Source organism: Fukomys damarensis, unplaced genomic scaffold (genome assembly GCF_012274545.1).
Source record: "Fukomys damarensis isolate Sample0158 unplaced genomic scaffold, DMR_v1.0_HiC HiC_scaffold_26, whole genome shotgun sequence".
Taxonomy (NCBI): Eukaryota; Metazoa; Chordata; class Mammalia; order Rodentia; family Bathyergidae; genus Fukomys; species Fukomys damarensis.
The window spans coordinates 26,857,472-26,879,727 of NW_022900938.1; the positions used below are offsets into that span (position 1 = coordinate 26,857,472).

General features: G+C 39.3%; 1 protein-coding gene across 3 annotated transcripts in view; it reads left to right on the top strand.

Moving 5' to 3' along the window:
* Positions 1 to 22,256, top strand: part of Stk39 (serine/threonine kinase 39) — a 272,078-nt gene that overhangs the window by 218,479 nt on the left and 31,343 nt on the right. For 2 of the 3 annotated variants that reach the window (XM_010606914.3, XM_010606916.2), the window contains exon 16: positions 3,549 to 3,617. The exons of the other annotated variant lie outside the window; for it this stretch is intronic. In XM_010606914.3, coding sequence (XP_010605216.1) covers positions 3,549 to 3,617 — 69 coding nt within the window. The remainder of the gene's footprint in view (positions 1 to 3,548; positions 3,618 to 22,256) is intronic. 3 annotated transcript variants of the gene reach the window in all.

Genomic DNA, 22,256 nt, shown 5'->3' on the forward strand with positions numbered 1-22,256 from the left:
AGCCTCATAAAAAAAACCCAAAAAAACCAAAAAACAAAAAAAACCCAACTTGGTTAATTAATATGAACAGCTTCAAAAGATCACAAGTCAAGGTGTTAGGAAAACAGTATTTCTACAACTTGGTTTATAACCAAAATAACCTAGAAAAATAAAAAGATATGTTTGTTGGCTACCTTTCTAATGTACGTTAGTTTCATCTATTGTAATTCATATGTACAGTCATAACATTATTTTATTTATTAGAACTCTGCATAAATTTCAGTTTGATTAAACAAATCGTATTTGTGAAATTTTGAAAACCCTGAGGAACAAGAACTTTCTGGGTTGCTGGCTGGTCAGTCAGTAACCCACTTTGATGTACGTCATTGTTATCATCTCCTACAAGAAGACACAAACTCCAATGCCTGTAGGAGCTGTAGTGAATGGTGGGAACTGCAGGAGACTTAGTCCACTTAATCCACTTGAATGTATTCGTGTTCAGTTTTAAAAGATACTGCTAGCCACACAGGACATGCTCCTGGCCTGTATGCTACCATGAAGCCACTGGTTCTGATCTCTTTTCCTCTGCAAAAGCAGAGATTTAATATACTCCCAGGATATTTGAATTAAACTAAACATGAAATTTTTTTACAAAATACTTGTTCATAAGGTTGTCATGAATACGCTAATTGATTTTTCTTTTCGGTGTATTCATCTTTAACAATTTAGAGTTAGTCTGTGAAATTGTACCACATCAGTTAGGGTTATGAAAAAGCCTTCTATTTTGTCATAATGTATAAATATTGACAGGCAATACTGTGATAGAATCTAGTAATTATATATTAGATGTTTAAAGTAGAAAGGACAATTCTTACTTTAAGGTTGCGTCTTTTCATTTTATTGTTTAAAATTGACTATGGCAATGAAAAATCAATTTTCATCTTAAGAGATCAGAAAGAAATTTCTGGACTTGGAACATTTGTGAGTAAGATGGCCCTGTTTTGCATTAGCAGGCCATTGCACTGACTTTGGCAGTCTCATTTGGCAGGGTTAGATTAAGAGTCTCCACTTTTGTTGCCCAGAAACCATAGCACTGACTTCCACGTGAGCTGGGCCTTACTGGGCTGCCCCGCACAGGTCTACTGGTAACCAGTCACCGTGCCTGTCTCCCTGCACCTCTGTGGTTACTGATACTGTCCGTATCCCAGATAGTAGTGCACCACTTTGCCCACATCACACAAGCAGGACATTCGTGGTGTCCTGCACATAATAAGCAGGTGTGGCATAAAACATGCAATATAAACATAAAACATTCTCTGCCCTCATTTGTGTTTTTATGTCTCTGTGTGCTCTGGAAACCCTGACATGAATGTATGATTGTTTAACCTGTTTAGAGATCAGGAATCTTAATTGGCTTGAGGGAAAAATAGATTACTAATGAAACATGAAATAATTATTTTGCATTTCTGTTCTGCACTGTTGCTGATGTCTTACTTACATGCATGCAGAATGACTGGTTAATAGCATGCACACAGATGTGGAATAATTCTCATCTTGGTCAGCTCGTGCTACACATTTCCCATTTTGATATGACTCATCTGGTGCCCAAGAGTCCTGAAAATAGAAGGACATGCTATACACTTTGATCACTTGGGAATGCCTGTCTCTTTGGTACTGCTTTGGTGCTAGCCCTTAATGTGGCTTTGTTTGATTTATCCATTTTCAACTACATTTTGTGATTGTAGCTCCTTACTCAAGTGTAAGATCTCATTATTGTTTTAGAGATGGTGTAATGTGTCAAAGTGCTTTGACAGATGATCAGTCAGTGGAAATACAAGGACTGCCTGCTTTATGCCAGTGCCTGCTATGTGTCAGGCACTTCAATTCAATATGCTTCTTTTCCTGGAGATTGGGTGGCATCCACGAAGGAGATTCTCGGCCTGAATGTTCTAGCAGCATCCAAAGTGATGTCACATTCAAAATAGAGCCTTACATTGTGCTAGCCCTCAGTTCTGTGATAATGGGATCATTTCATCACAGAGACTTTTCTGTACCACTGACAAAGACAGACAAGGCCAAAGATGAGCTCACCTTATGTGAAATTTCATAGTTTAGTAAGATTCCTATACATTCCTTTGCCATTTACTTAATTTTATTTGATTTGATTATGAAGTGAAATCAATAAAATGGTAGAAAAACAATATCTCTGGAAGTATAGAGAGTATGCATTGAGTTTCAAAGTTGGAGATGTAGAGAATTGAGCTGTGTATGAGAGGGAGAGAGACTGTAAAGGGAGAGGGTGGGGTTGTAAGATGAGTTTCAGGTGACCTTTGGCTATGGCATCATCATTGTCATCACCTTAGTGATTTGTTAAGTAATTTACTCTGTGTCAGACACTGAGCTGAAAACCCTTAACTCTAAGAATTGCGAGACACAATACTTGTCTGTACTTGTGTGTGTGTGTGTGCATGTTGCATACAGGTGTGTGCACAACATACATATACATAAGCTCGTTTACATTAGTCACCACGTCCACTTTCTGCTGAGGGTAGCTTTTGGTGTGACAAAGTACAATTCAGCTTAGATGCTTGCTTAATTCAACAGCTGTGTTTTTAGATACTCCCTGACCTTGGAAGGTAAAGGTACTTGTGTCCATCCTTCATCTAGACTGTCACAGGTGGCTCAGCCAGTTTCTTCATTCCACCTAGAGTTCTAGGTGTGTGGCAGAATATGAAAAGGCAGTGGGACCAAGTCTTTTCCCTTGAAAAAACATAGGGGTCTATATTGGCTCTTTTGAGCATGTTGTAATTTCTCAATCCCTCATTACAGAGTCTTCAAACAAAGATAACAGTGTTACCATGTTCATTCATAACCTTTCAATTAAATCATTTCAGCTGTATTCACTTGCTACAGCTTGTTTAATCCCATCTTTATGAGATTGCCAACTCCTGTCACTTATCATTGAGAAACTGCATTATTTTACTCAACCACATTTTCTAAGAGAATGATTCTGTTGCTATCAAATGATCAATGTCATGTTAAAGGAGTTTCTTAATAGCATAAATTTAAATGACTCGTCTTAATAGTCCAACAAGCTCATGAGCTGTTTATACCAAATACAAGGTTGTATCAGATGCTACCCATCAACCTTTGCTATAAATTTTGACTCAGTAGCTACTCATGATGGACAAGGATTGATGATGTCTGGAATTCACCTTGATAAGAAAGGAAAGCAGTGTCCCAGGGAGCAGTTACATCTTCTAGAGGTGCCTGTGAGGATTAATTCAGATGGTAGGCAGTGGGCAAAAGATTTCATTCACCAAAACTTAAAAGAAAAGAATTTCATGTAACATTTTTGAATAAATAGCCAGACACAAATTGCACTCAGGAAAAATGTGTTTCATGTTACTTCTGATTTTTTTTTTCTCCTGATAGAATCTGAGTTGTTGAATTGAAATTTAAAAATTCATGCAAGTAATTTTATTAAGTGAAAAATATATTTTGCATTGTACTGTACTGTTGATTTTTATTTTATGTTACTAATACATACTCATTTCGCATTTGGACAGATACGGCAGATGGTGTATCTCAGGAGCTCTTCTCTGCTGGCTTGGTTGATGGTCATGATGTAGTTATAGGTAAATTTTTTTTTAGTATGTAGAGTCATTTTGTTGACACATTAAATAAAAATATACGAAACAAAATGTGTTTAGAAGCAGAAGTTTTCACTAAGGGATGATTTGCCCAATTTTGTAAAAATTATTTTATGTATTCTTAAGTGAAAACTCATCTAAGAATTATGTGTAATTTTCTCTCTTCCAAACCTCTCAGTGTAATTCTCCCATTTTGTGTGGACAGGACTTAGCTAATGAGGAGTCTTACTTATTGGAAACATAACACAAAGTCCTTAAGATTCATGGCACAGTGAAGACAGGATGCTGTAATTTCTATGCACTGAAGTATGGGTACCTCTGAGACACTTTCTCAGAGTTTCTCTAATAAACCTTCATGTTAGTTTCCCAGGATTTTTAAACATCATTTGAGCCAGTTCTTTTGTTACGTAGTTAGGGAAACAAAGTCCTAAAGAGGTTCCAGAACTTTGTCCAAGACCAGGCAGGTGGGTTGTGGCAGAGCCACTATGAAACCAAGGAGTCTTTCTGTCACCTTTAGAATCAAAGGAAAACTGCAAGGAGATGGAGCAGCCTGCTAGGCATAGGGCTGTTGATAGGTGCAAGCAATAGCGGGTGGACTTCCTGACAAGCAAAAGGAAGTGGAACAGGCCTGGGAGGCCCATAGAGCCATGTAAGGAAATCTGGTGTAGCTTGGTTCTAACTAGGTGTGAATGTGATCTGTGCAGCACAGCAGATTCTGAGTGTAGGAAGACCTCATGATGTAATCTATCACACTTTATTCATAATTGTGACCCCGGGAAATCAAGGTTACTTAGCATAGTAATACTGAAACAATACATTAATTATATTGGTAACTATAATAACAACATCAATTAGAAGAACGTGTTATGCTAAAATTTTCTTCAAAAATACTCAAACCAAAACTGTTGGGAATTACGTACTCCCTTTAAATAATGTTTTATTTTTTAAAAAGTCACTTTCACAATAAATCCTTTTTCCATTCATACTGCAGTGTGTGATTAAAAGGAAATTTGAGATAGATACACAAACTATTGGAATAATTGACTTCTAGAAACTTGGTAATGTGTATTATTATAAAGTGAGCTGCCATATTTTATGTGACATGCTCCTGCCGCTAGAAGTACTGGTGGTTCCTGTGTGACTGTCCCATGCTGCCCGACAGGTCATGTGTGTACCACTGGTGGGCCAGAGCCACCTGGCAGCAAGACATACGAATTATGGTCCTGTTATGAAGGTGTTAAACAAAAATACATACTGGGTTTATAGTGAGGAGTTAGAATTCTGAGTAAAGAACCAGTGTGTTATTTATGTACAAATGATACATCATAAATGCAAAGATATGTGTATAATTAGAAAAAGTAAGCTTTTTTCCAACTAACTGCATGTGAAGTATGCACAATGTTTTCAGAAAGAAGCTCTGATTCCTTTGCCAAGTGATGCACAGAAGATATTGACATATTTTTAAGGAAATGAACATACATTTGTTTATATTTTTGTGCATCTACTTAAATGTTGTATTTCACACTTTCCTTTACAATCCTGTGAGAGCTCAAGGTCAGCAGAATTCCTAGCTACCTTCTGATTAAATGTAAGGAGAAGCTGAGAAAAAGGGTCAGTTCAACTCTAGTGCCTATTTTAAATTCCATCTCAGACTTTTTTCTGTCCACCCAGCAGTTCCTTGATAAAGTTGAGCACTCTCGTTCCCCTTAGATAAACTGAGCACACACCTTTGTGTCTTACTGTACCATTGGAAAGAAAGAAAACAATTAATGGCTAGCTCAGGGTATTCTGCAAGATATATTTTCCTTAAAGACAAACGTGGCCCATATACTAAGCAGCCAGAATTAAAACTTAGTCCATAAAGTGAAAATGATAGTTTAAAACCCTCTTTTAAATACTTCCTAATGTCTCTTATTGAAGACAAAGTAAAAAATCAGATTGTCTTTTCATTTGAGTTGATTCTGGAGATGTTTGGGAATATGGAAAAGTGGATTCATGAAAAGCATTAGGTCACATTTGTTTTTATGTGTGGTCTTGACGCAGCCTACAGTTAACTTTTTTTTTCCTTCATGCTCAGCTGAATCTAAATGACAGGAAAGTTTGTTGAGTTTTTTAAAGGAAAGAAACTAAGAAATTAATGTAGAGTTCACATACAACATTAAAAATATGTAACCAGAAAGTTTCTATTTTTCTTTGTTATAATTATTCTTCTAAAGATATATTTATTTTGCTTTTTCCCCCTCTTGAAACTACAGTATTTCAATATATAGAATATTTGAATAAGAAAAGGCATGTGTAACTCTAAAGTGAAAGTAAAAATGCCTTACATGAACCAGGTGTGATGGTGCACACCCATAATCCCAGCTCTCAAAGAGGCTAAGACAGGAGGGTCACAAGTTCGAGCCCAGCCTAGGCAGTTTAGGTGACATGCTGAGATCTTGTCTCATGTGAAATATTTTTTTAAAGGGCTTGAGAGACTGCTCAATGTGAAGTCCGTTTTCAATCCCCAGTACTACTGCCCTCCGAAAAATCTAAACTTTCTAGAAATTAAAAAAAAATTTTTTTTGTTTGATAATCAACCAATTCTATAAGGTGGGAAGAACAGGCCGTTTTAATCATTATGTAATAGATAAAAAGCTGGGATCAGAAGCGTTTGCCAGCAGTTTATAGTAGTCCTTGCATGTGGGACTTCTTCAGTTTAAGTCCAGAGCTTATCCCTTGCCTTTCCACTCTGCATTCCGTATCTTCAGCCTTGGAAAGTGGACCCAAGTAATTTCACACAGTGGTGGTTCCTGGGGAAAAACAGCTTGCCCTTATTTGTGTTTTCCTGTCATTTTTTATTTTAATCATTGGTCATTTGCCAAGCAGGTTTAATGTGTTGGATTCTGTCCCCTTTAACCAATTCCAGCATTTCTCTACTCCCTCCTTCATCATCTGTTTCCCTCTTTACTAGACAGGTCACCACCACATATAAATATACGTCTTGCGTTAATGTTACTGCTATTTTCCTCCTTCCCCTTGCACCAAAACCTATCAAAAGAATTGCCCCTTCCTTCAATTCCTTTCTGACCATAGTCTCTTAAATCCACTCCAGTTTTTTTTTTTCATTATTTTTTTTATTCCTTACTCCATTCAAACTTGTTTTCAAAGCCATCCTTGGGGAAGGTGCACCTGGCAGACTGGGTGGCAGATGAAAAGGTAGGTGTGGCTGGACTGGAGTTAGCAGGGGGACCTGCAGTCTGAGGACCCCTCCTCCCCAGATCTCACAGTCTGCCCAGTTCTCATGGTACTCGGCTTGTCAGCAGCATCGGGATTAGTTGATGGGATTCTCTCCCACAGTAAGTTTGATAAGGTTTGCATTGTTTTGTTTATTTAATTTTTAGTACTGAGGCTTGAACTCAGAGCCTTTGCACTGAGCTAAATTCCCAGCACCCCCCACCTTTTATTTAATTTTGAGATGAAATCTTGTTAAGTTTCTGAAGATGGGCTCTTGTGATCCTTCTGCTTCAGCCTCCCGGAGTGCTGAGATTACAGGCCTGTACCTCTATGCCTGGGTTTTCCATTGTTTTTTAAAACTCCACATCTTAGAAGTATTTCCTTTTTTGTTGGTACAGCCTCATTTTGCCGACTTGTGAATCTGGATCTGTCCGAGGATATTTTCCTGCGAACTTGTCTCTTCTCTCTTTACCTGTTCCTCGGGTGGTCTCATCTGGTCTTGTGGAATTACATACCTTCTGTTGTGGCTGGGATCTGGAACTTCCCCCCAAAGCATCCCGTACTCAGACGTGGAGCTTTTGGAAGGCAATTGGATCTTGAGGGTGCTATGGCTGGTTTGCTTCCAGGAGGTGGGGCCTGCTTGTAGGTCTGGCACTGCAAGTGTGACCTGGTGTCCCTCCTTGGCTCCTTCCTTCTCTCTCTGCTTCCTGGCCTCTACGCTGTGATCGGCTTTCCTCTGCAGCATGTCCTTCCACCATGTTGTTTGTGCTTATGGGCCTGCTGCGCATAGACCACAAGCCACAACAAGTCTTCTCTCCTCTGAGTTTCAGGTTCTGGGTATTATGTCTCAGCAACACAAAAATACCTAAGATGCCTATTCTCTGATGCCTAAATTTGTATCTGTGACCTGGACCTCTCCTTATATCCAGCTCCCTTTGGAGTACCTTTCCTTGGAAGGGTAATAGACATCCAAAATTGAAATCATGACTCCGAAATCCAGCCCAGTCTTCCCTGACAGTGGTCACGTTCTCTCAGTTGACATCAACTTCATTTTCCAGGTTTGCAAGCCAAATTCATGGGAGTTGTCCTTGCATTTTCTTTTCTTGTACCTACTGCCCATGGGGTCATTTTGTACCGTCTCACTTCCCACCCTGTTTCAAGGCTTTCTCATCCACTAGTTGAATTGTTGTAGTTATGTCTTCTGTGGTATCTCAGCTTCTGTTCTTGTGTCCCTTCAGCCCAGTCTCATCTCTGCAGCCAGAGAGACCCAGAGAAAGTAAGTCAGACACACAGGCTATGTGATTTAAGTATCCAAAGTAGGCAAATCCATGTAGAGAGAAAGAACAGTGGTTTCAAGGGCTACAGTGAGGGGGTGAAAGGGAGTAACTGCCAATAGATGTGGGATCTTTTTTTAGGCATGATAAATATTTTGGAATTAAAATTGGTAATGGTGCAGAACATTGTGACTATACTAAAAACCACTGAATTGTACTTATTAAAAGCATACATTTTGTGTGAGTTGCGTTTCAGTTGACAGAAGTAAACTCTAGAGTACATCATTCCTTTAATACTGGCATCCTACCTCATAAGCATCAGTTCCCTGAAGGCTAGGATTTTTAATTGTTTTGAATTGTTTAATTGTTTTGCAAATTGCTTTGTGGCCAGTGTCCCAAGCTTTTCATATATCTTTCAGGAGGCCCTCAATAAACACTTCTTAAAAATAAACAAATTCTGTTCTAAAATACATAGATCTAACATTTTCTTTAGAAGCAAAGCATACTTTATGTTCAGGATTCTAGTATTTTAGGAATCTCATTTTCAAGATCTAAAATTCAAGGAACATTTGCAAATATGAAATAAGATACTTGAGTAATTCTGTGCAAAAAGAAAAAGTCCAATTCATATGGAAGTTTGAGTGATTCCTTACATGTGTAGATTTTCAGCTTCTATAATATAAAATAGCTAACATTTAAATGGATTAAGAATCTGGTTTCGCCCATCAGCATTTTCTTTTGATTTGGAGTAAATGCTATGGCAGTATGAAAAGGCTCATAAAAATGATGGTCCATGTTCTGGAGCAGACAATGTTATGGCTTTTACCATAGCATAGCAAACAGAGATTACAAGAAATCTTGACTACCTAGCTTGAGTGTAATCTGCCAGCAGTGTGCAAACCTTCACAAAGCAGAGTTTGGATTGAAGGGCCAGGATAGTGGCATGGAGTGTAAAAGTAGGCTTTCATGTAGAAGTAGGACAGGGAAGAAATCAAATCTTACTGTTTATAGTCAGAAACCCACTTCAGTTGTGCTTAAATTGAGCACTACCTTAGGCAAAAAACAGAAAACATTTTAAGGAAACTATTTTATGGAAATAGTTGTAAGACTGGCAGTGCCTTCTGCGGGGGTATTGGTTTAAAAAAATAAGTTTATGGATCAGGGATTTAGCTCAGTGGTTCCTCCACCTGCTTTGCGAGTGCAAGTTCCGAGTTCGATCCGTGGTACCACACACACACAAAAAGTTTTTGAGATGAAAAGTAGATGATAGGTATGTATAAATTTGCTTATCTTGCTTGGCTGCATTGGCTGAAAACTGTAAATAGATCCACCTTGGGTCCCTATTCCATTGTTTTTAAGAGAATTCCCAAGGATAATTGGGAGGGAGGCAGCAGAGAAATCCAGTGTCGTCTGGTTAAGTAACTGCCGCATTACATTTCTCTGTAAGGAAAGCACAGAGGGAGAAAAGAACAACCAACAATTCATATGTATAAGAAAATGAGAATTCTGAGTTCTGTTCAGCTTTTGCAGTGCATGCTATTTTTAAATTTTCTTTGTAATGAGTTTTAGACTTTGAGCAGTGGAAGAGGAGACATGGGTGGGTGTGTTAAGCAAAGCAGTTGCATGGCCTACTCAGCAGCTCCTACAAAGCCACTGACCTCTGATCTCTAAGACCAGATGCCAGGCTGGGGCTCCACTGTGCATGATGGGAGAGGAAACTGCTTGGCATCTGCTTTCCAGACAAGGAAGTACTCTTGCTGGGTTTTTACACTACCCTTGCTTGGCTTTATAACAACATATGTTTAGAGTTTAGAGCCAGATGTTGGAATTTCTGTCTCCTGATAAAGGAAGACACTTCTGCATTCATTTGTACAGTTTTCTTCCACTGGATTTTGAGTCTAGCTAACTAGTTTTCACTGAAATTAAAGCTTACTGATGTGATATAGATGGTCCCATAAGCTCTCTCCTTGAAGTTTTTGACATGCTGGTCATGTTCCTGGAATGTTCTTTTTCTGCACCTGAAGAATCTTATTCAAAACCTGTTTGCCTTTAGGATTTGCCATACATGTCACTTCCACTGTTCCCTCCCTTCCAATCTGGAGGGCAGCTTTTCCTTGTCTAAAATGCCAGAGAACTGGATTTGTCACAAGCCTTGGGACATGTGGCTTCCATCAGGCCATACTTCCGGGTGCTCGCTTCTCTTTGTGGGAGGTTGGAGGTGCCTTCAGGGCAGGATCTGTCTTTTATGTTACTGTCATCCTTACCGCACATAGGTGCTGAATAAATTTGACAAAGAAATGATTAAGTCTGTTTGGCAGTTTAATATTGGATCAGCACGTGATTGATAATTTTGGACAGTGCAAATATTGTTATACCTTGTAAAAATGAAAGAGTAATTCACTGTGATTAATTCTCTCTGTCTGTCTCTGTCTCCCTCTCTTCCATTCTTTCCTTTCTTTCTGTCGCAAGAAATAGACTTATGTGGCTGTTGAACCCTGCCTTTTGCGAAGGAAATAGGGTTGGCCCAGAGGGCCTCCTGTCTGTCAGCACCTGCGGAGGTGCAGTTTCTCTCAAAGCATAGGCTCAGATGCCTACATCAGGACCTTGTCTAGGGTGCTCGTTAAGAATGTACATTTTTGGGTTCCGACCTAATGTTTACATCATCAGGAGTCTTGGGCGTAGAGTATAGAAATCAGTATGTTTAATAAGCATCTCAGGTACGTCTTAAACTCCCCAAGATTTCATGACCACTTCTTCATTTTCTGCTTGCAGTGAGACTGTTTTTAGCTCATTCTGTCATTTGTCTTCCCGGTCTCACTAATCTCCTTTGTTTTTATGCCTTCCTTGGTTCTCTTCTCTTTAGGAGAAGAAACCATACCAGTTCACTTTTTAGTATGGTATGTTTGGATGTATATGAAAGAGCCTCATTGGTGCAAATTTTTAGCCTAAGGAGTAGTTACAATTTTTACTAAAACTAATATTGCTGCTCAGGGTGCAGTAGATTCTCCAGGTGGCTTCAACTTTTATTTTTCCATATACGGTAGAGTATCTTTAGGCTCCAAAGTAGGCAAGCAGCAGAGTCTCTGCTTGCTCTCAAGCATACGGTGAGCTGTGTGCAGTGCTGTTCCCAGCCCTCATCAGGGCTGTATAAGTTATGAGTGGTTGGGATTTACTGAGCAGCAGTGCACTTTTACAGTGAAAGTCTTGGAGAAGAGTGGACATGTTCTTTCTCACATTCTGTTCAGTGATTGTGCTGTGGTATCTACTGATGTTGAAATTCGGCGAAGAAAAGTTCGCATTAACAGGATTGCAGCATAGCACAGCTGTACTAGGATTTTAAAATGGTGACAGATAATAAAAAAGAGGAAGAAAACTCCGTAAGGCCTTTCTGGTTTTACACAGGCTGGAGGCTAATTAAATGATGTCAGTAAATACAGTCGAGTGGTTTGTGATTAAAAGCTGTCTGTGTGTTACCTTCAGTACTCTAGGGATCTAGGGACTGTGAGTGCCCTGGGAGTGCTATGCTGACTACTTCCCTTGTGTACTTTTTTTAAACCAGAAATAAATGTTGAGTGGTTACATTTGGCACGGGGTTTCCGTTTTCAAAAGGGACTGCTGCCAATTTGTGTGGAGCTCCTTGCTCCCAGTTTTCCAACGTCTTCTTTTCTTTGAAAAGGTCTTTATGGAGGGTCAAGGATGTAGCTCAGTAACAGAGTGCTGACCTAGCACGCTCAGGTCCCTGGGTTCAGTACCTGGTATTCTCCCCACCCCTTCACCACATACAAAACAACTTTTATCCCCTAAATAGAAAAACATGGAATACAAAAAACGTGCATAGAAAATTGTTTGTAATGTTGTGATAAACTGAACTAATATAAAAGTATAATGCTTATTGAGTACTCTTTCTAATTCTGTTCTGGTGAATGATTATCATCTCTAGATAAAATATTCAGCAATTGAACTCTTAGGAGAGGTGGTGGAATCTATTCTTGTTTTGATTTTTGTGGGGTTTTTTTTTGTTTTGTTTTTTTAAAACAGATTCTCACTGGGTCTTTAAGGCTGGCCTTGAACTCAGAGATCCTCCTACCTCAGTCTCCTGAGTGCTGGGATTAGAGGTTTGCTGTACCACACCTGGCTAGTACTACTATTTAAATATCTCAAAAGCTGTTCGCAGCTGGGGATTTGGCTCAGTGGTTCCACTACCTGCTTCGCAAGTGCAAGGGCCCAAGTTCGATCCCCGGTGCCAAAAAAAGAAAAGAAAAACAAAAAGCTGTTCCCTCTGTGTATGTCAAAAACCAGGCCAGAATAAATGTGCAGAGGAAGCACACACACACACACACACACACACACACACACCATACAATTTCAGTATTACTTTGATCAAAGAAGTAAAAATTAATACATTTTTTCTAATTTTAGTTAACAACAGAAAGAGTGAAATAAAATCTATAGAACTATCACTTTTACAATCTGGTGGCCATAATTCCCTGCCCCAAATTCAGGGGAATTAAGAAGAAAGCGTTCCTAGCAAACAAGTTGTGACACCCACCGTGAGTGCCTCCTGGCCACACCCTGTGCTCACTTGCCTGGACTCTGTCATCACCCACCCAGAGAGGGTGGGTGTCCTTGTAAAGGACTTCTGATCTGGAGAAAGCATAGGGAGATTCAAAACGACCTCTCAGAATTTGAGTAAATATAATTTCCAGGAAGTTCTGCCACAAATAACATCCGTAATTTCCCTAAAGATGTGCTCTGTTTCTGTATTACATGGTTATGAATCAGCGCAGTGGTAAACCACACTGTAAGCCCTACTTTTCTAATTAACATTGTCACTTTCTATTTAGCTAGGAGTGGGGATCCTCTTTAAGAGCCACTGGTACAGAGCTCAGTTAAGATCTGTACTTAATTTTACTTAAATGAAATATGAGTCTGCTAGTGGATTAGTCTGTCACTGGAGTCTTGCTCTTTTCAATTACTCTAAATTGTCCTGCTTTAATTAAAATGTTAACTGTCTTTTAACTCTAGAATCAGATATGCCTAAAGATAACTCTCAATCCAGCCCAATTTTCTGATGGTTGGATTATAATGAGCCATATATTGCCTGTTACTGTGCTCTCTCTCTCTCTCTCTCTCTCTCTCTCTCTCTCTCTCTCTCTCTCTCTCTCTCTCTCTATTGTGGTACTCGGGATTGAACCCAGGCCCTTACACATGCGAGACAAGCACTCAACTATTGAGCTACATCTCCAGCCCTTTATTTTGAGACAAGGTCTCATGAAGTTGTCTAGGGTGGCCTCAAACTTGCAATCTGTTCTCTTACCTCAACCTCCCCAGCAGGTGAGATTACAGGTGTGCACCACTATCTCCAGCTCACCATTCCTTACTTGTGACCCAGATTGCCTTTATATGCTGGTGAAAGAAAACTTTGCCTCAAAAAACCTACTCTATTCTTTGTGATAATACACATTTTATCTAACACTTCCAAGTGTGCAGGATTTATATGAAATGTGTTTTGTTGAGTTATCAGTCTGATCCATCTTTGGCTGCCATTGTGTGTGTGTGTGTGTGTGTGTGTGTGTGTGTGTGCGCGCTCTCCCACTTCAGAAACTAGTCCATCAGTAGTACGATATTCTTGTAGACCAGGAAATAGAGGGCCTTGTTCATCCAATCAAAAAAATTAAAAGCCAAAAATGAAAATTTGATCCACATTTTTTACTCAGTGTGGGCTTACTGTGACTATTTTGGCAACATGTGTAATTATAATTTTAAATTTGACCCTGTATTTGATTGCCATAGTTTTTTAAACAAAGATCTTCTTGCAAGTATTAAAGCCTAGTTCTTAATCTTGCCCCATGTAAGTTTTGCATGAAAAGTTTGTATAAGAATGCTGTCACCCTAGATTGATTTTAAGGCAAGGAGACTGGCTGGTCGCTTTCTACTGGAATGGGAAACTTGTCTGTTTGTCAGATTGTAAGTCTCTCCTTTGTAAAATCAGCTGTTGCTCCTGGTTTTGTTTACAGAAGTACACTGTGCTTCATAACCCACAGCAAACCATTCCATAAACACAGGTTTTCCTGCAGGATTCTGTGGCTGATGAGCCATAGAATCACATAGCAGAAACCTGCAGTCTGGAAAGCATCAAGTTAGCCATAGATACAGACTCTTAGGCCTGGCTGTCTACTTTTCCTACCAACGCATACTGGGACTGAATGGCAAGGAGTTGCTCATCAGATTTTGGAATTTTTTTCACTTAATTTCATAATAGTAAAATGCTGCAATCTTGCATAGGGAATTGTTCAGCTGTGAGAAGTTTGTTACCAGAAATGAGGACATCAGATACAAAGTATCTGTTCAGTGATAGACCCCCTGGAGGGCTAATTTATAACAGACTCTGAGCCTTCTTACCAGTTTGTGGTTTGAGACCAGTGTTTTAGAAACTCATTGTGCTAATGACTCATGTCTTCATTGAATGGGTAGTTTGGTTCTGGGGTTGGGATGCTGCTGCCAGATGTCTGGAACTTTTCATTTTTCTGTGATCTGCAGGGCCAAGGCAGGAAAGGGCATCAGCCTTTCCTTCTTTTCCTATGCATTAGCTATTAATTCCCTCCATTTTTTGCCTCTGATTCTTGTATTTGTTGGTGGTACTGAGTGATAAGGTGAGAGCAACACACAATCAGAGCTTAGCATCTAAAAGAGATGGGGTATAGCTTAGAGGACCTCATTTGGACGGCATTACTCTTGGGGAGCAGAAAATGCTACAGATTATTCTAATGAGCTCTTTTAAAGAGAGATTCTGGCTTTTTTCTTAACACATATGAAAATTTTTTATTATGTAAGAAATGGGTATAGAAATCTTTGATATTTCAGAATATGTATTTTTATATAAAATACAGAACACTGTACTAAAATAACTCTGAGCAGTGGCTTTATATGTTTAAAGAGCAACAGCAGTGTTCTAGGCATAATATGAAATACTCATGCATTTTAAATGTCTGCAGACTGAAGAGTTCCTAGCTACCATTAACAGGCATGCCCCAGGATATTGTGGGGAGTCCTCAAAGGAAGGTATCCCAGGAGTCCTCAAATCGCTTTGCCACAGCTGGTTGGCATGTGGTGGTTTCTCTGGCTCCTGCTTATCTATTCCCAAGACTGCTAACCAGTATCACCAGACACTGTGGGGGCCTCCCCCAGGACCCACAGCAGGTGTGCTGTTTCCAGAAAGTCTCAAGAAATTTCTTTTTCTGGGCTACAGGGGCACTGTCATCCATTGAGAAGTAGGGAAAAGGGCCATCTGGGCCCTGAAGCTTCTGTACTTGTGCATTCACTGAATAAAGCATCTAATCTACTTGTGCGGGGAGCATGAGTTTCTTGCCCTTGTGAAAGCTGCTGCTGTTTAGCATGAGAGGTAGACATTAGGAGCTCTTCCACAGATGTCAGGGAAATGTTAAATTGCAGGAAGTGCTCAGAGTGATGATGATAAACAGAAGGTCCTCACTTGGCGTCAAGAACAAGGAAAGCCCCTCTGGCGGAGACATCTGAGTGAAGCCTGAGAGCCAGCCTGCTCACACCGAGCATGGGCAGAGGCAGTGAACTCTACAAGATGACCAGGGTGGCCAGATCAGGTGAATGAGCAGAGGGTGATATGAAATACAGCCAGGGCAGGGGAGGCCGGATCAGACCATGAATGACTTTGTAGACAGCCTTGGCCATGACGACTTGCAAAAACTAAAGCCTGGTCATTTAACTTTGATTGAGTCGCTAGTAAAGTATAATGCTTGTGCCTTTCTCGTGGTTTTCCTGTTGAAGAGGGCAAGTAAATTCTTTGCTTTAGTCTCATTTCATTCTGCAGAGGGTCTCAATATTTATTTAATTCTGAGTTAGATCCCTTTGCTGCCTGAGCTTGATTCCCATTTGATTGAGATGTGTAGGAGCCACAGAGTGACAGAAACAAAGCCCTTGAGGACCAGGGAAATAAAAGCTGAAATAATGTTTCAACATTCTAGGTTCAGTTTTTTAAGAGCACTGAGAAGTGACTTGTAATTTACTGTTTGGAGACCAAGAGAACTTCTGAGATATCATATAATAATTCTGAATCCAATTATTATATCAAAAAGAAATTAGATTTCCTAGGAAAGGCAAAACATAAGCATTAATTGCAGGCATTTTGCTTACATTAAATGGTAGCCAAAGGGCCTTCATGTATATTCCCAGAGAGGATGAAGTATGTTCGCCATTGCATAATGCTTCCTATTCTCACACCAATTATGGTGTGGCGTAAGGTAGTACAATATATACAGTGTAACTATTATTGTTGTCACAGAATACAGAATGCATAAAATATCCACGTTCACTGAGTTAAAAGCAAGCTTGCCATTCTAAGTCCATTAATTGCAGCTGATTGTAGTGGATTTTCTTTCAAGGATGAGCACTCTCATTACCTAAATGAAAGAAAGCATTCAGGTGACCTCATGTTAAGAATGCAGGCTTAGACAACTATGTTCTTGCTTAGCTGCCCTTTGTCTTGATGAACCAGATACAGGGCTAAGATAGTGTTTTCCCACAGTGGTGATTTCTGGAGTGTTTATAAGTTGATAAAGCTCTGTGATCACACTGGTCATTGCTTTGTTTTTTTACCCTCTATTTAATTGACTTCATTCAGTTGAGAGCTTCCCAAACTTCTAAGGAGTAGAAAAAATAAATAAATACATCCAGTGGCATAGAAATAGACGATTCAGAATTATAGTCTCCATTAACTGATATCTCTCATGGTTATTAACAACTAATTAATTATGTTAATGAAGTTCAGATTGTTTATTGCTACATTCAACAATGAACTAATTGGTTATGAGTGAAATAAATTTTGATTTGTGTCTTGAGTGGCCACCTGGATCTCCATTATTATGTACAGGTTGAGTGTACCTTACCTGAAATGCTGGGGACCAGAGACATTTTAAACCTCAGAATCATTCAGACTTTGCAGTAGTTACATATAGGAAATGCAATATCTAGATGAAATCTAAATCTAAATATGAAATTCATTTGTGTTTCATATATACTTCATACACATACACATAGAGGTAATTTTATGTAATATTTTAAATAATTGTGTGCACGAAACAAAGGTTCATGTGTAGAGTATTCTACTTGAGATGTCATCTTAGTGCTTGAAAAGTTTTAGAATGGAGAGCATTTCTGATTTTGGATTTTCAGGTTGGGGGTGCCCTGTCGTACTGTTTCTGGTGATTAACTTTTAAAACATCCCCATCTTTGTTTAAGCCTTCAGAATCTAAAGGTCAGGTAGAGTGGGAAAGGAGCACAGGTATTGAGATCAGACGGATCCCAGCTCTGTGAAGATGTGTGACTCGTGGAAGTTGGTTCACCTCTGTAGTTCTCAGTGTTGTCTTTACCCATACAGTGACCCTCTGGTGTCCCAAGGTTATTCTAAGGACTCCTAGGTTACATAAGGTTAGTGTGATGAGGCTGCTAAGAAGCACTGAGAAATTGATAGCTCTGCCCTCTATTTCAGAATCAATATGTTTTTCCTCCTTTCCAATAGATGACTTCTGTGAAATACCATACTGCAATTTCCCAAATAAAATGAAACCCAGATCACTAGCAGGGGTAAAGGTAGAAACTCCAGGCAAGAAATAATAACTGAGCCATTGTAGTCCTACTTCTGACCCAGGAGATTCACATCCTTGGCCCTGCCTCTTTATACGAGTGGAAGGAGTTGTTTTCTCCCATTCCTGTTCTGCCCCAAACAGTGCTTTAAAAAGGGGTACAAAAAAACAAAAATTAAAAGAGGTACTCAGAAAGGAATAGGCAACTAAATATAGTGGTCTAACCAAAGAGTTTACACGTTGTCAACCTGGAAGTGACTATAAGGACACACCCTTGTTTAGTTTTCTGCTTGCTTTCCTGTGCCCTTTCTTACTGCCTGGCAGGATTGTCCGGCATGTGTGCAGTGCCCCCAAATCCAGACTTAAGAGGGGATTCCAAGAGAAAAATGTGAATGCCCTTGTGTTCCTCAAGACCACCCTTTGAGCTCTATCTCCTGAACCCGGCAATCTACTTTTCTTGCATTGTGAATTCCAGTTCTTCTGCCAAACACCTCTGTCTCTGATACCTGACACCAGGCACGTCCACGAGTATGATGCAGAGTCTACAGCTCAGTCTCAGGCAAGCCTAACTCATAGACCACAACAGAAAAACCAAATGTGAGACAGTTTGCTAAGCCTAGTGTTTATACAGAGCAGTGGCCAGTTGACCATGAACTTGACTTAATTCAATCAAGTGGTGCTTAAAATTCCCTCTGTAAAGTGCATTAGTGATGCAAAGGCTTGCTAGGTGCTAGTCTGTGGGAGATGTGTCTCCTCCCCACCCCTGTTCCTTATGCCACAGGGAAGTTCTGTGTACAAAAAGAGTTTCTTCCCAAAGTTGTATTTTTAGGTTTACTTCCTGCGAGAATGATACTGTGTCATTTACTGAAGAAATATGAGTTCAAACAGTAAGTTGTTTCTTTAAAAAACAGGGGGCCCACTTTGGAAATCTTGATAAATGTAATTGTTAAAAGAGACAAAACTTGCTAAATTAGGTAGGGTAAAGATAAAAATAGAGAAAGTCTTAAAATACAAGACTATGTAAATGGCCTTGGCCCTACACCGCGAGATTGGATAGTAAATGTTAACATGAAACTTAAGGTTTATTTGTAACCAGGTTTGCTTCTCTGCTCAACTGTCCTTTGATACAAACCAACTAAGTGCCATGCGCAGCTTCATCAGACATGAGTAGTATTTCTGTATCTGGAGACAGGACCAGCTCTTTAATTTGCAGGGTCCAGTGCCACAGGAAAATAAATGTAAGTTTCCTTGTTCAAAAATTAAGAATTTCAAGATGGTGACACAGAGCGTTAAAGCAGTCTCTACCCTTCTATGCCTTGGTCCTGTGTGTCTGCCTAGGCCATGGTCTGTGAGGTTGGCCCAGCCAGAGACAAGATCTGGGTGGGGAAGAAAGGTGGCTTGAGAGTGTTACTGAGGTCTCTGATAATTTCCGGGGTCAGAGAACTTACCCTTGTGAGAAGCATCTGCCCATGTGTGAGTTATCACCTGGAATTATACTGAGCCGAAATCCAGCCTCCTTTAGTTTCTGTCCTCTGAAACAGTCTGCAACAGATTTTTGAAAACTACCAAAGCTCCCTGGTCTCTTTCTCCTTGTACTTCCTGGGAGGCAGAATCAGTCCTAAAACCTCCTCGGTCCTATCTCCGATACTCTTGATACTCTTGCATTCTCTAGTGCTCTCATTATTACGGGCAGTGCTTATCACAACACACAAACTCCACATTCCTAAGGCGACGTGGGGGTGGGGTGCAAAGCATGGGGCTCCTCATGAAAATTCTGTATTAGAATTCTAGAGATGCCACTACTAGACGTACTTACTAAACCACTTACTCTAAATGTTTAATGTATGTATAAAACTCTTATATATATAGAAGATTATGTAAATACTGAAGACTTGGGCATTCGTCGTTGAGATTTAGTTGTTTGCTTTGTTTTTCTCTTGCTTCCTTCTCCTAGCCTCCCTAGAAATGTGTTACTCTTATTGTGAATTTGTATATTTGATTTTTATGTCCTGAAGGCTTTAATTTTGTTTAGGTCCCTATACAGCCTGGTTCTAAAACCAGCTCTCTTTCTGGCATACATTTTAACTTTATTACAATTCTATTTCATAGAACCTCAAAAGCATTATGTTAAGTGAAAGAAGCCAAACAGAGGTTACATGTTGTTTGATCCATTGATATGAAATATACACAATAGGCAAATCCATGGGGAGAGAGCAGATTTGTGGTTGCTCAGAGCTGGGGAGGTGCGAACTGGGGGTGGCTGCTTAATGGTTTTCTTTTGGGTGATGAAATTGTTCTGGAACTGGGTAGAATTTGTAGTTGTACAATGTTTTTAATATATTAAATGCCACTGAGCTATCCACTTTAAAAGTTAATTTTAAATGAAGCCCATCTCAATAAGAAATAAATGTTATGAGATGACATTAAAATTCTTGGAATTGGCCGGGCGTGGTGGCGCACGCCTGTAATCCCAGCACTCAGGGAGGCTGAGGCAGGAGGATCATTGTGAGTTCGAGACCAGCCTGGGCTACATAGTGAGTTCCAGGTCAGTCTCAACTACATAATGAGACCCTGTCTCAAAAAACCAACCCCCCCCCAATTAAATAAATAAATAAATAAAATAAAAAACTTGAAATTTAGGGTTGTGTATATATCTTGAGATCAGTGGTATTAATAATTTGAAATAGTAATTGCATATGGGCATTGTTTACTAAATGCAATCCACTTTTTCTCCAAAGGCAGGAAGATAGTCACAGTGTAGTAATCTTTACAGATAAATGTGTACAAAGAAAAAATTAAGTTCATAAAATACAGAGTCTGCCAAAAAAATGTATACACACTTCAGCATATCACCATAATAATAAATGTTTGGAAGCTAATGGCCAGCACTTTAAGCACCTCTTGTAATTGTAGAGGCCAAAGGTAACTTGTGTTAATCTCAATTTTCTCAGTAAACTAAGATCAAAATATTTATACAAGATTTTCTTTTCCTGGTGTATACATTTTTTTTGGCAAATTCTATATTTGAGACTGATTCATTTTGTGCATGACAGTGGAGAGTTCTGTACTTGTAAGTTGTGATTTTTGTACTAACACATCCTCCCTTGCCATTCACTTAAACTACCCACAGTTGATATAATCCTGTACTCCAGAGCAGCAAATGAAAGTGATTTGGTCAGACCCAGCGTGTTTTTCTTTAGGGATGCTCCAAAGAAAGTCTCTTGGATTGAGTTATACTATACGGATTGACTCCCATTGTGATATGTCTATAACACTCATTTCAAAGTAGAATATATCATTTCTAGCATATGATATATATATATATATATATATATAAAATGTTTTAGGGAACTAATAAAAGGACAAGATGAAGGAAATATTCTGTTTTCATATGAACACAATCAATGCCTACCAGAAAACTACATTGTGAAAAGTTTCACCTTTAACACTCTGAAAAGTTTGAATGATTCATTTTTAGTTAGAGTGGTTTACACTACAAAAACAGAAAAATATTCAAAATGTTTGACAAAAACTTTTTAGGTTATGTAACTGAAAAGTCCAGAGAAAAGGACAGTTTTGGGGATCTTTCCCTTTCAAAGCCCAGCTTTCCAGTCTTGATTCTTCCCCAGGCCTCATTCCCTTCCTGTTCCGGGAGGCTGCCAGTGACAAGCAGTGCTGTGTTCTCTCCCTCACCTGTGGTTTTGGTTGTCCTTAGTGAGGAGCTTGATGCCTTTCTTAGATGCCTGCAGAGGCCTCTCCTCTCCTTCATCTCTGCTGCTTTACCTCCCATCCCTAAGCAGACCTGATATCTCCATTGCTCGATCGTGAGGCATTAGCCACAATATTCACCACAAGCCCTGTGATCCCGATGTTAAATGGCCTTGGCTTGTTTGAAATGTCTTACAGAAACACTCTCTGTAGGTATAAATGAATTTTCAGAAAATTTTTTGCAATGCTTTTAGGTTATGCCGTGGTAGCATGACATAGCTTTCAAGGATGCTATGGAGATGTATTATTTGCAACCCATTTTTAATAGTAAGGAGTGTTAAAGTGGAGGGAAACCAATATGTGCCTTAGGGGTGCTATTTCTTTGGTGTGTGTCTCACACTCGACAAAAGAGCAAAATCTAGTTTATTCATTCGCTTTTGGATTTCATATGCCATGTGTGTTTATTTTTAATAAGCAACCCCTCTTTCATAGTTGGTGCACAGTTGGTGCTTCATTGCTGATTGTGTTGTTTTGTTCCATTCTTTCAACTCTATTTGGTATGCAGAAATTCAACCTTAATTATATATTATAGGCTTTTGTCTGATGTTAAACCATGACTCCTTTTGTTTGATTATGTTAAAAAAATAAATCCCAAACTGTGAAAAGCTGATTTTTTAAATTACTGCAGCTCACATTTTCTATTGCAAGTCTTAATTTAATCACAGTTCTTGAGGAAACGAACCTAGGCAGTCTTAATTGAGTGCCCCTGAGCCTGTGGAATTCTTTTCCTCTGTTGGCATACCAAAATT